Here is a 15236-nt window from a genome sequence, read left to right as displayed (position 1 = left end):
GGAAGGGTAAAACTAAGTAGAAAATATATCTGAGTTATAAGTTATAATTGGAGTTATAAGTTCACTCCAATTTTATTGAGATGTTATTTGGCTTGAATTTCTCTTGAATGAACCTGGATTTAAGAATGAGACAAGATTTGAAGGCTATGTTTTTCTCTTCATTTTATTTAGTTATTTAACCCTTTGTAGTCCATAACTAATAAAGAACTAGTATGAGGCTAGCTGTAAAGTTTTTTTTAATCAAATAGAGAAGTTCCTATAATTTTTAATTTGCTGAAAATTTTTATTATGAATAGCTGCTGAAATTTGTCAACTGCTTTTTTCTGTATTGATTGAGATGATTACATTTTACTTTTTAAGTCTATTAATGTGGTGATTTATACTAATTTTCAAATGTTGAAATAGCTTTGTTTAGTAAATCCCACTTGTGATTAACCTTTTTATATTTTGTTGTATTCTATTTGCTATATTTTGTTTATCTTCGTGTCTATTTTTGATAGATTATTGCCCTGTAATTTTATTTTTCCCTGTTTTCCTGCCTTTTCTGGTTTTAACTAAGCATTTCATTTGATTCCATTTCATCTTCTCTCTTTCCATTTTAATGTTTCTTTTAAAAAGATGTTAGTGGTTGTCCTAGAGGTTGCAGTATAAATTAACTAACCTAAGTTTACCATCAAATAACATATAGCACTTCACAAGTACTGCAGAGATCTTAGAGTATTTCTAATTCCTCCATCTCATCCCTTATGACATTATTGTCATTCATTTCACTTATGCATATACCATGCATTCATTGCATTCCTTTAAATAAAATATAACTATTTTAGATCAATTAAGATTAAGAAAACTAAGAGATCTTGTTTTATCTTTATTTTTTTTCTCCAGTGTTCCTTCTTTCTTTATGTAGATCCACATTTCTGATCTATATATTTTTTTCTCCTTGAAGAACTTCTTTTAACAGTTATTTCAGGGAAGTTCTGTTGTTGATAAGTTCCCTCAGTTTTTGTTCATCTAAAAAAAATCTCAATTTTTCCTTCACTTTTGAAGAATAATTGGTGTTTTTTCCCCCCTTCAATACTTTAAATGTTTCATTCCATTCCCTTCTTGCTTGTATGATTTGTGATGCGAAGTCTGCTGAAATTCTTATCTTTGTTTCTCTTTGGGAAAGTTCCTGCCAAACCCTGCCCCAACTCTGGTTTCTTTCAGGATTTTCTTTTTGTCCTTGGTCTCCTGCAGTTTGAAAACGATATACCAAAATGTATATTTTATGGTACTTTTCCTGCTTGGTAACCCCAGAGCTTCCTGGATCTGTGGTTTGGCCTATTTTATTAACTTTCTACAGTTCCTGGCCATTATGAAAATATTTATTTTGCTCTATTCTTTATTCTCCTCCTGGTATTCTGAATATGCATATGTTGTACCATTTGAATTTCTCCCACAGTTTTTGGATGTTCTTTTCTGATTTTTTTTTTCATTCTTTTTTCTCTTTGCATTTCAGTTTGGAAAGTTTTATTAATCTATATTCAAGCTCACTGATTCTTTCCTCAGCTGTGTCCAGTCTACCGATGAATCCATCAAAAGCATTTTTCATTTCTGTTACAGTGTTTTTGATGCTACCATTTCCTTTTGATTCTTTCATAGAGTTCTCATCTCTATGCTAGAATCAGAGAAAAGTCCCTCTCCCAGGTGGAATAAGGCTCTGGTAAAGTCTTTCTCATTGGAGAGTAGGCATTTGTTATGGAGAACACTTTGGGCATATTTCATAATGGTTACTCTACCTCTCCCTGCCCTGCCAGAGCCAAGAGAACATCTTTCTTGGCTCCTCACTGTGAGAATCTGGTGGGGCTCCTGGAGTAGAAGTGCGAGCCCCTCCTAAGATTGCACCCTCAAGGAGTTTCTCAAACTAGTTTTCTCTCAGGTTCTTGCAATTCATCAAAATTACCATTTAGTACTCCTATCATGTTATGGCTTTTGCTCTAGGAAAGCCAACTTCAGTTGTGGCTCTCTGAACTTGTCTGTCTCTCCAGATTTGTGATGGCAGCTTGTCTTGTTGCCTCATTTCTCCCAGGGGTGTAAGAAAAATTTTTGATTTTCAATTTATTTATCTTTTTTTCTTGTTTTTAAGGGTGGGAGTGATGACTTCTAAGCTCTTTCATGTCAGAACTGAAACCAGGAGTTCTAATTTTCGATTCTTATGATACCTTGTCATTCGTTGCTTTCAGGGCTACATTGTCCTCAAAAAACAAGATGAAAAGAATTCCTTCCTCTGCTATTTTCTGAAATATTTTGTGTGAGAGTGATTTCATCTTCCTTAAATGCTTAATAGAAATTGCCAAAATAAGCCAGGATTTCTTTTTGAAAATATTCTTGATTATAAATTCAATTTCTTTTATAGTTGGGCTTGTCAGATCTTTCTATTTCCTCTTTTGTCAGTTTTTTAAAAATACAAACTGCTTTTTTTTTTGTCAAAATTCATTTTTATTAATAGAAAATAAACACTTATTCCAGTTGTTATACTTGAAGTTGCTAATAAAAAAAAGAATTTAAAATCACCACTTAATAATCCTGTTTTAACTAAGACAATGAAACTGTGGCTTAAAAAAAAAGTATTCAGCACCATTTGCTCATAGAACTTTCAGACTTTGTTCTTAAAGTTTCTGGAACTTTCCCATCTGTAAAGTACAGGAATTGCTGAGCTACATGAGGAACCCTCTCTGGGACAACCAACGAGAAGTTAAGCAATCAGTATATATTCTACCTGGTGACTTGGACTGTACAACGATCCCCTCCTCTCCACTCTGGCTCAGGACGGACATGCTTCTAAGCACTGAGGTATGACGAGTCCGACTGTTATTAGCTGGAAAGACCAGTTCTAACAGCAAATAACAGTAAATCTCTGGCACAGAGACTACTGTCCTTAATGTTCTGTGATTTTAGGAAATTCTGTAAATAGCTTGGCTTTAGTTCAATTTACTCAGAAATGAAACATGTTTAATAAGGTTAAACTACTCTGCTAGAGTAAGTGTCTGCTGGTTTGGTGTTCTTATAAAATACATACATAATACGTGTAGGTAAATCATAGTCTTAAAGTATACTTAGAATACTGCATTACTGAAACCAAAGTCTAACAAAATGACTACAGTTAGAAGCAGCTAATGAAACTAAATCCAAAGTTATGACAAGGGAGACTCATTCTCACTTGAAGCTGTGTCACTTAGAGAATTAAAGCCATTCAAGGTGAGGTGAAGGTGGCACCTTTAGATAATTCCAATCAGGGCCAGAAATTAGCATTTCTAAATATTTCAGAAAAGTCCATAGAAGTGTTTCAAGGCCTTTTATGCAAAAGAATGTCTGTCTATCTTTCTGCATCAGTGAGCAGTAGTGCCCATCAGAATTTCCTAATAACACAAAGACAAAGGCAAGTCCATACACTTGACCAGATGTCAAAGGAATGGGAGGTGGACTATTAGGTCACCCTTAGAGCTTCTGCTGGCTTTTTACTATATGCTGTTCATCAGTGTGAGTCAGGCGGACTTTTGTGAGAGAAGTGTTTGGTGGCCAGGACCTCTTTTGGGCGTTTCTTGCTAAGTGGAATACACAACAGATAAGGGAATAGGGGAGGTAATACAGGGAAGCTACTCTTTCCAGCTCAGAAGGAGTTGATGAAGCCCATATATGCATTCAAGAAGCCCATGGGATCCTCTATATCTGTGGACAGTGGCTAATGTGGTCATCCAGAATCGACACTGTGGACCGCAGCAGCATTTTCCTGTACAGCTCCAAAAACTCTGGATAGGGATTCACTGGATCCAGTGGCCCATAGATAAAATGAATGGGAATAGATACAGAGGCAAGAGCTCCCACACAGTGTCTTCTAAACTTCTTCCTTTGATTGATGTACTGCAAGAGACTGTCGATAACCAAGTTCCCATCATTGTTGTGTATCCCTGCCCACATGCCCCACAGTTCACTCTCAGAGGGTCGGGTGTATGGCCCAAAGACCGGGGTGAGACCTCGAGAGAATACGAAGAAGTTCATCAGTCGCGTGAGGATGGGTGACAGCCTGCCTCCATCTTTGAGAAGCTTTTGGAGAAGGAGAGGACGGTGAGTCTCAAGAAATATACCTCCATTCGACAGACAGAGACTCTTGATGGTAAGCCGACCAGGTCGATTCTGCTTGAACCTATAGAGAAGCTCCTGAGCAATGATATCCCCATAGTCGTGAGACAACAGGTTGATCCTACGGTTCGGGAGCCCCAGACGCCGCCAAAGAACCTCCACGATGCTGGCCTGCTCGAATATGGAATAGTGATGTGGTCTCGGTTTGTCACTGAAGCCAAAGCCTAGGAAATCAAGGGCAATCACTCGATGAAACCTGAGGGTCAGACCTTCCCAAATCTTATACCAGTCATAGCTGGACGTTGGAAAGCCGTGTAAAAGCACAACTATCTCTGGACTTCCAACCACACCCACAGAGTCTTGGTAGAAGATACGCAGTCCCTTGTAGGTAAAAAATTTGCCTGATGACTTCCATGAGTGAAGAGCAGGGGAGAGCTGGCGGGGCGGGATGTGCAGATAGGCCGCAAGCAGGGGCACAGCCAACAGCCCCACGTGGACCCACCACTCCCTCATCCTGATTCAGGTAAGACCTGGGCTACAAGACTCCATGTTTGGGGCCAAACTGCTTTTGAGTCTCTTTTTTCCCAAGAAATGTTTTCACTTTATTGTCTAATTTACTAGCATAAAGTTGCTTACAATATTCCATTATATGAACACTTTGTAGTAATAGCCACTAATTCAATTCTGCTATTGCTAATTTTATTTTTTCTTCATTAATCTTCACATATGGTTTCTGTTTTATTAGTCTTTTAAAGAACCAACTTTTGGATCTGCTAATTTTCTCCATGTTTGTCAGTCATGGATTTCTGTTCTTTATTGCTTCCTTTTCTCTACTTGCTTTGGGTATAATCTGATGCTTTTTTAACCTTCTTAAGGTGGTAAGTTAGATGATTCACTTTATAACTCTTCTTTTCTGATATTGGCATTTAAAGTTATAAATGTCCCTTTGAGAACTGCTTAACTGTATCTCATAAATTTTGATGTTTTACTTTCATTATTATTCAATTAAAATTTCCTTCTGATTTTTGCCACTTACTGTTTATTTAGAAATGTATTGCTTAATTTCCTAATATTTGAGAATTTTCTAGATATCATTTCTATTAATTTCTAATTAAATTCTTTGTGGTCAGAGAACATACTCCATAGGATTTCAGTCTTTTGAAGTCTATTGAGATTTATTGTCTATCTAGGTACATGTTTTACCTTGGTGAGTGTTCTACTGGCATTTAACAAAAATTTGTTTTTTTGCAGTCTTATGTTAATGTCAATTAGCTGATAATGATTGATGTTTTTCCCATCTTCTGTATTTGTACTGTTTTTGTATATTTGTTCTATTAGTAAATATGAAAGATGTGTTTAACATTCCAACTATGATTGTAGACTTATCTGTTTCTCTCTTTAGTTCCATCAGTTTTGTTTCATACTTTTCAATGATTTCTCATTAGGTGCATATTTAAGCTTGTTTTGTATTCTGCTGGTTGACCTGTTATTACTATACAACATATCACTTTATTTCTTGTAATATCTGTTGTCTTGAATTATACCTTGTCTCATAGTAATACAGCCATAACAGTCTTTTTAATGTTTATTGCTGAATGGTATATATCTTCCATCTTTTTACTTTCAATCTCTGTGCCTTTTTTTAATGTATGCATCTTGTAGAGAGCATATGGTTGGAATTTGCTTTCTGAAAGCATACAATGTCTGCCTTTTAATTTGAGTACTTAGTCCATTTACTTTTAATATAATTATTGGTATGGTTGGGTTAAAGTCTATTATTTTAACCCATGTATTCTTTGTATCGTTTGTTTTTTGTTCCTCTGTTCCTTTTTTTGATGTCTACTTTTGGTTTAATTGAATATTCCTAGTGTTTCATTTATTTTCTCTCATACTTTTTAGCTGTACCTTTTTATATTATTATTTTAGTGGTTTCTCTACTAAATAAAATAATATCTCACTAGAGTCTATTTAGAATATTTTATCATTGCACAATTTGCACATCACACATCACAGATGTAAAAATCTTACAGCAGTATACTCACAGCCTTCTTTTGTTCTAATTTGTCAAATATTTTCATTTTACATTGGTTATAAAGCACCTTACAATTATATTATTTTTGCTTTAATTTTCACTTGTTTTTAAAGAGAAATTCATAGACTAAAAAGAATTTATTTGCTCATATATTTAGCATGTCTTTGGCTCCAGTATTTTCTGATAAGAAGTCAGTTTTATGCATATTCGTGGTCCTCTACATGCACTGTGTTGCTTTTCTTTGCCTGCCTTCTTTATGTCTGATTTATGGCAATTTTACTATCATGTGTCTAGGCATAGTTTTCTTTGAATTTATTCTGGTTTAATTATCTTCTTAGATCTGTAATTTTACTTTTTTAATTTTTTCATCAAATTGAGACAACTTCAACCATTATATCTTCATATATTTATTTCATGCCTTTTTATCTCTCTTGTCTCTTTTGGGGACCCTATTTGCAGATGTTTGACTGCTTGATATTTCCCTACAGGTCACTGAAGAACTGATCATTTTTCTTCTTTTTCTATGTATTATTCAGATTGTATGATTTCAATGAAAGCATTTTGAAGTTTTCTGCCCCTTTCTGCTATCTCCAATCTGACATCAAGATTATCAAAGTGAAAATTTTCATTTTAGATATTCTAATTTTTTATTCTAGATTTTAATTTGGTTCTTTTTTGTACTTTCCTTGCGTATCTGAGATTTCCTATCTCTTTACTCATTAAGGCCATATTTTCCTTTAAGTTTTTAACATCTTTATAGTAAGTAAAGTCACTATCTTTTAATTTTAATATTTGGATCATCCTGGAGTCTTTTTCTATTCACTGCTTTATTTCTTTATGATGGGTCATATTTTTCTGCTTTTCAACATGCTTACTAATTTTTGTATTGTTTTTGGAAGTTTGCAGGTGATATAAATAGTATAGATTATGTAGTCATTTTTTAAATAGTGCTGAGTTTTGTTCTGGCAGTTTGACAATTTACCAGGGGGCTCCTAGATCCTATCAAGGCTTGGCTTAGGCTTTGTTATGGTATGGTCCTTATTACTCTTAAGATACTAATTTTCTAGTGTTTTAGCTGAATGCCCAGGGTGCTGATGAGCTCTTTCAACTCTGGCTGGGTTAGAACTTAAGACTTCCACACTGTGTAACCTCCATTATCTTTGTTTCACTCCCAATTCTTGTAAGCACCACTCTCTGCCAGACCTCTGAGTCCTATTCTCTAAAATCTAAAGCGAAGCCCTTGATCCAAGGGCCTTACAGAGATTATTGAGACCACTCTTTTCCCAAGCAACCTTCTAACACTTTGCCCTGCAAATTCCAGCTTCTTTCTGCAGCACTAAATTCTGGAATTTGCCTCCTCAGCCAAGTGGGACTGCCCTGTTTCTGTTGGTCTTCAATTCCTTATTCTGGTTTAGGGAATTTGTCCCTAGACAAAAGCCTAAGTGATCAAGCAACTCACCTCTTGTGTTACCCTTCTTTCAGAAGGAATTCCTGTGCTGCCTACTGTCAAATGCCAAAAAACAGTCACTTCATGTATTTTGTTCAGTTTTATAGTTACTTAACATGTTTGGACAAGTCTGGAACAAGTTAATCTTTCATATTTGGAAGTAAAAGTCCCACACTGTTATCTCTTAAAGAGGAGAATAACTTCTGGAAGGTGGTAATTCCAATCTTGTACAAGGGGATGCACTGATATTATATTTATTGCTGGTAAGCACTGCAGTACCTGAGACAACAAAGCAATGACACCTCACTGTCCTCAAATAAAGGTACAGGTAGAGGAAGAAAAACCTCTAGTTTGGTACTATGACATATATTCTCAAAAGTGGTCCCTGACTTTGATATCTATTGTCTCAGTTTTTTGGTTAGAGTGTCTAAATACAAAATGCAGACAATGAGGAGGTAAATCCAGAATGCCTGTTAGGTAGGTTAGTAAATATCTGTAATTAATTTTTCCTTCATATTAAAAAAATTAAAGGCAAAACTTGAAATGGTATAATTCAACATTATATGTTTCAACATATAATAGGAGATATAAAATGTCTAATGTCGTGTGATATTAACACTTGCCCATTTTATTTGATTTTAAAGCTTATCACCTTTTACATTATGAACAATAGTTGAAAGGATGTGGTTAAGCTAATAATATGAGAATTTAAATTTGGGCTTTCTTTCTTTTATTAGTTTCTAGTTTTTAAATTTATTTTTACCTAACTGGAGATTTTCCACATGAAACATATTTCGTAGTAGTTTTTATATAGTCAACAGAGTGAAAAAGACATGTGTTAAACATAGAATTTTACATGGCAAAGTATTTGGCATGGATCAGATTACAGTGGCCATTTTTGAACATAAGAAAACCCATGTTTCCTCATTTGATTTTAAGTGAAGACTGAAGCACCTGGGTCCCATCCTTTTTCATTCACCCTACAGACCCAAGAACACTTTTTTAGCTGTCACTCTTAGCATTTCGTTGGTTTTTTTTTGTTTTTTAATTTTATTTTTTAACTTACTCCATTCCTTCAAAATGTTTCTACACATTTTCTTCTTATTAATTGTACTATGTGTATATTGGAGACTGAGAATTCTATCTTCTTGCCTAGTATTAAACAACAAAAAAGTTTTGCCTTTAAGATTAAATTTTCTTAACTGACATCCTACTTGAAAAAGAATTCCCTCTCTATTTATGTGTCCTGTGAAATTATCTGCTAATCCAATTCCTCCCCCATCTTGAGACTATGTTTCCAAAAATCCCTACTGTTGGAGATCTAGTAGAAGTTCTCTGTGCTTTGTGTGATAGTAAAACTTTGAGACTTGTGTAGTCTGAGGAAACCATAAAAGCTCATAGTAACAGTTTTTACTTTCACCAAAGTAAAGCAATGAAAATGTCCTGTTTCACTGTATTTTACTTAGTAATAAAATGTCCTGTTTCACTGTATTTTACTTAGTAATAAAGTGCCATGTACTACTAATATATATAAATCACTTGTTTGCTAAAAACAATGGATGTCCCTCCTTCTCATCCTTAACCCAATCATCTGTGATTGTGTACATTTATTCCAGTTAATGTGTGCACTAAGGAGTGTTTCTTTCTGTTTGATACTCCATACAAATGGCTGACTTCTTTACAACTTTATAACTCAGGCTGGTTGACTCCCTCTGTTCAAGTCCTCTGTGGTCCCAGTGAGCCAGAGTGACTCTTTATTGTCACATGAAAAAGCATTTTCATGTATTAACATGATCTTCCACTCATTTTCACATCCTATTTTCTGTTCCACCTTGAGTTCCTTCTTTTTTAAATTCTCTCCAGAAAAAAAAAATACTTATGATTCACACATACATGATTTTCATGTAAGGATAATATGAGCTTCAGAAGGATTTGATATACTTATTTGTTCCCTTTGTTTAAAGAGCTTAGAAAAACATTATGTTTTGGAATAACTCTTCAAATTTATTATTACATTGAGCATATGATAGATGATCAATGAGTTCTTGTTTTATGAGTAAGTTAAAGTTTTAGCAACCCATTCACACTGTCCATGCACTTCTAATTCAACATTTGATTTCCTTCCAGTTGTGTTTTAGTAACTGCAATTATGTTCCCTAGTTCATATGCAAATCATGGCTTTTCTGGAGACTTTTCATGTGTAGAATTTGTTCTTGCAATTTAGAAAACTTTAGATATTAAAAATTGATAAAAAAATGCAAGCAGCCAAGTAAAGTGGCAAAAGTAAATTAAACATTGCAATGGAGACTTCTACAAATTAATTTTTCAGAATTTATGGTTATTAATCTTGTGAAACAGAAGTTGTTTAATGATATATTGTTAGACCTGGAGGACTCCCAAAATTTAGAAGCAAGTTAAATAATTTCCCTACCTTAAACTAGTCCTAACAAAAGACTAAGAAAAAAATTTTAGATCAGCTATTTGTACAGTCCTTATAGAAAATGTACCATCTGGTTAGGAAACATGGGCTGAACTTACTAGGAAGTCTGCTGAACCTCCAAAACTGAGTACCAATCTCTAGTATATGGTGGCTTTATCAAAGTGCAGCTACCCTGTGAAGCTAGCTTAAAATAACCTGGGAACTCTTCAAATCACTTTAAAGATGTTATCTTCATAACATTTTAGCTACTGGTAATCCTAATGGGTAGGTTTGTCAGTGAGAGGTTGACAATGGTCATTACTACAAAATTACTTAATTGAAATGATGCGGAATGGTTTTATGGGAGCTGATGTGTTCTCAGCTCCAAACTCACATATTTAACGGCCTACTCCACATGTATATCTAGCTTTCCACATTCAAAACTCTACAAGTACAAAACTGAACTCATAGTATTTTCCTTGTCCCAAATCTGCACCTCCTGTGGTCTTCTCCACTTGTTTCTGTTCTCAAACATCAACATCATCCACAACTCTTTTCTTTCCCTACATCCCAAGTCCAAACAAACTGCAAAGCCTCTTGACCTTATCTGTCTTCTATATGTCTAGGATCTGGTGTCTCCACTGCTACCACCATGATCTAAGTTACATCACTGTTGCCTAGGTTACTGAAATAATCTCCTATTTATTAAATAGTTACTTATGGCTACTATCATCTGTGCACTGTGCTTGGAACTTTACCTGCATGACTTTGACTAGTCTTCATAATTGCATTAAAAGATGATTACTAGCCCTCTTTTATATATTAGGGAGCTGATACTTTAAAAAAATATTTTCCCTAAGACCACACAACTTGTGTAAGTCACAGAGCTAGTATTTCAACCCAATTTATTTAATTCCAAACCTAGATTTACAACACCTCTATGATGTTTAATCTTTGTGGCAATCTTCGTTCTAGTAACTACAAAACTAAAGCAAAGTTAAGATAAAAACTATAGGATGAGAATTTTTTTATAATACTTATGAGATCTAGAAGGTAAACAAAAAAACCCCCTAAAACTCTAAAGTAATTCTGATACAATTAAAATGGCAATTTTCAGTAGAATCATTAGGGTAATTGTTCTACTTCTTTAATTCTGACTGTGCGCATGGCAGGAACAGTGAGAGGTCTGTGATTTTACCCTACTTGCAAGCTAAAATGTTTGCCTACCAGAGTCTCATAGAGGCTTGCAGAAGACATGAGAATCCTCAGTCAGGAGTTATAGTAAATCATTTATCCTTTAGGCCCAGCCTGGGAGAAATCTTTCTCATATTAGTACACTAGGATATTTTAATAGCACATAAATGTCTGTGGTTTAAATGCAATAAGGGCCCTAACTTCAGACTATATTTCAAAGCTACAGTAATCAAAATAGTATTCCTTACTAATAGTACAAAAACAGACACATAGATCAACGGAACAGAATACAGAAATAAGCCCATGCACTTATGGTCAATTAATCTATGACAAAGGAGGCAAGAATATATAATGGAGACAAGACAGTCTCTTCAACAAGTAACTGGTGCTGAGAAAACTGGATAGCTATACTGGATAGAATAAAATTAGAACACTTTCTTACACCATATACAAAAATAAATTCAAAATAGATTAAAGACCTAAATGTAAGACCAGAAACCATAAAACTCCTCCTGGAAGAAAATACAGGCAGAGAACTCTTTGACATAAATCGTAGCAATATTTTTGGATCTGTCACCTAAGGCAACGGAAATGAAAGCAAAAATAAACAAATGGGACGTAAAATTAAACTTAAAAGCTTTTGCACAGCAAGGAAACCACTGACAAAATGAAAAGTAAACCTACTGAATGTGAGAAAATATTTGCAAATGATATGACTGACAAGGGGTTAATACCCGAAAATATACAAACAGCTCATACAACTCAGTATCAAAAACACCCAAAGAACCCAATTTTAAAAATGGGCAGAAGATCTAAATAGACATTTTTCCAAAGAAGACATAAATAGCCAACAAGCACTTAATAAGATGCTCAACATGGATAAACATCATAGAAATGCAAGTCAAAACCACAATGAGATATCACCTCACATCTGTCAGAATAGCTATCATCAAAAAGACCACAAATAACCATTGTTGGTGAGGATGTGGAGAAAAGGAAACTGTTATGCACTGCTGGTGGGAATGTAAATTGGTGCAGCCACTATGGAGGTGCAGCCACTATGGAGGTTCCTTTAAAAAGCTAGAACCACCATATGATACAGCAATTCCACTCTGTGATATGTGTCCAAAGAAAACAAAAACACCAAATCGAAAAGATACATGCATCCCAATGTTCACAGCAGAATTACTGACTATAGTCAAGATATGGAAGCAATATAAGTATCCATCAACAGATGTTGATGTTGATGATAAATATGTACACAATGGAATACTACTCAGCGACAAAAATAATGAAATTTTGCCATCTGCAACAACATGGATGAGCCTGGAGGGTATTATGCTTGATGAAATAAGTCAGCCAGAGAAAGACAAATACTGTACGTTATCACTTCTAAGCATAATCTAAAAAATAAAACAAACAGATGAATATAACAAAACAGAAACACAGATAAAGAGAACAAACTAGCTGTTACCAGTGGGGAGAAGGAAAGGGGAGGGGTAAGATAGAGGTAGGTAATTAAGATGTACAAAATACTATGTATAAAACAAGCTACTAGGGTACATTGTACAGCACAGGGAATGTAGCCAATATTTTATACTAATTTTAAATGGAGTATAATCTATAAAAATATTAAATCGCTATGTTGTACACCTGAAAATAATATAATATTGTAAATCAACTATACCTCAATAAAAATTTTTTTTCAAATAAAATTAGTTACCATTGTGGGGAAAAAAAAGACTAAAAATTAAATGCAGTAAGTACAATCTAATGTTAGTTTCACAGCTACACTGATCAGAACTAAGGGTAGAAGAGCATTTTATAGTTTTTACAGATTTACAAACTCACTAAGATTCTTTGTGCTCAACTGAGTCCTAGGCAGAACTTCCCAAGGGAGAACTTCAAAATAACTGAGGGTGATAAGAAAATCAGCATGTCTGAGCTAACAATTCCAAGTATTGAAATTTTAATTTTCTCCTATTTAATAATAATTTGCTTGTAATGTAGTATATTAATAACTATTCTACTTTATGGTATTCTTTACACACTGTTTAACTTCAGATGAATTTAACATAAATTCTGTTGTTTGGGTCGATTTCAGTGTGCAGGGAATAAAGAAAGAGATGAAAACACCTCCAGTTGAGCTAAATATTAACTAACTCCAAAAAAGGCATCTTATACTACAAAGCTACAGTAATCAAGACAGTATGGTACTGGCACAAAAACAGAAATATAGATCAACGGAACAGGATAGAAAGCCCAGAGATAAATCCACGCACATATGGTCACCTTATTTTTGATAAAGGAGGCAAGAATATACAATGGAGAAAAGACAGCCTCTTCAATAAGTGGTGCTGCAAAAACTGGACAGCTACATGTAAAAGAATGAAATTAGAACACTCCCTAACACCATATACCAAAATAAACTCAAAACAGATTAAAGACCTAAATGTAAGGCCAGACACTATAAATTTCTTAGAGGAAAACATAGGCAGAACACTCTATGACATAAATCACATCAAGATCCTTTTTGACTCACCTCCTAGAGAAATGGAAATAAACAAATGGGACCTAATGAAACTTGAAAGTTTTGCACAGTAAAGGAAACCATAAACAAGACGAAAGACAACGCTCAGAATGGGAGAAAATATTTGCAAACGAAGCAACTGACAAAGGATTAATCTCCAAAATTAATTGAGCTCATGTAGCTCAATATCAAAAAAGCAAACAAGTTTTGCACAGTAAAGGAAACCATAAACAAGACGAAAGACAACGCTCAGAATGGGAGAAAATATTTGCAAATGAAGCAACTGACAAAGGATTAATCTCCAAAATTAATTGAGCTCATGCAGCTCAATATCAAAAAAGCAAACAATCCAATCCAAAAATGGGAAGAAGACCTAAATAGACATTTCTCCAAAGAAGATATACAGATTGCCAGCAAACACATGAAAGGATGCTCAAAGTCACTAATCATTAGAGAAATGCAAATCAAAATTACAATGAGCTATTACCTCAAACCAGTCAGAATGGCCATCATCAAAAAATCTACAAACAATAAATGCTAGAGAGGGTGTGGAGAAAAGGGAACCCTCTTGCACTGTTGGTGGGAATGTAAATTGATACAGCCACTATGGAGAACAGTATGGAGGTTCCTTAAAAAACTAAAAACAGAACTACCATATGACCCAGCAATCCCACTACTGGGCATATACCCTGAGAAAACCATAATTCAAAAACAGTCATGTACCACAATGTTCATTGCAGCTCTGTTTACAATAGCCAGGACATGGAAGCAACCTAAGTGTCCATCAACAGATGAATGGATAAAGAAGATGTGGCACATATGTACAACAGAATATTACTCAGCCATAAAATGAAACAAAACTGAGTTATTTGTAGTGAGGTGGATGGACCTAGAGACTGTCATACAGAGTGAAGTAAGTCAGAAGGAGAAAAACAAATACCGTATGCTAACACTTATATATGGAATCTAAAAAAAATGGTTCTATAGAATGTAGGGGCAGGACAGGTATAAAGACGCAGACTTAGAAAATGGACTTGAGGACACAGGGAGTGGGAAGGGTAAGCTAGGACGAAGTGAGAGAGTGGCATGGACATATATACACTACCAAATGTAAAATAGGTAACTAGTGGGAAGCAGCTGCATAGCACAGCGAGATCAGCTCGGTAGTTTGTGACCACCTAGAGGGGTGGGATAGGGAGGGTGGGAGGGAGACACAAGAGGTAGGAGATATGAGGATATATGTATATGTATAGCTGATTCACTTTGTTATAAAGCAGAAACTAACACACCATTGTAAAGCAATTATACTCCAATAAAGATGTTTAAAAAAAAGGCATCTTTCTGGTACCTAGTAATATGGAATTAAGTATTTTAGAAAGATCTAAATTCAGTGTGCATGGTTGACATTTTTTAATGCTGACATCACTGTTTAAATAAAATGTTTTTCCTCACCAACAATTTTTGATTATTTATTTTTAAATGTATTCTTAAATTT

The 15236-nt window shown here is 34.7% G+C and overlaps 1 protein-coding gene across 1 annotated transcript; it reads right to left on the bottom strand.

Moving 5' to 3' along the window:
• Positions 1-3702: 3702 nt before the first annotated feature.
• LOC132518169 (mesoderm-specific transcript homolog protein-like) lies at positions 3703-4632 on the bottom strand. Its single transcript, XM_060146182.1, has one exon. The coding sequence runs from the start codon at positions 4630-4632 to the stop codon at positions 3703-3705; it is 930 nt and encodes a 309-aa protein (XP_060002165.1).
• Between the last annotated feature and the right edge of the window lie 10604 nt (positions 4633-15236).

This window comes from Lagenorhynchus albirostris, chromosome 3, assembly GCF_949774975.1.
Source record: "Lagenorhynchus albirostris chromosome 3, mLagAlb1.1, whole genome shotgun sequence".
Lineage (NCBI taxonomy): Eukaryota > Metazoa > Chordata > Mammalia > Artiodactyla > Delphinidae > Lagenorhynchus > Lagenorhynchus albirostris.
The sequence above is the reverse complement of the archived record's forward strand: the minus strand, read 5'-3'. Positions and strand labels throughout refer to the sequence as shown.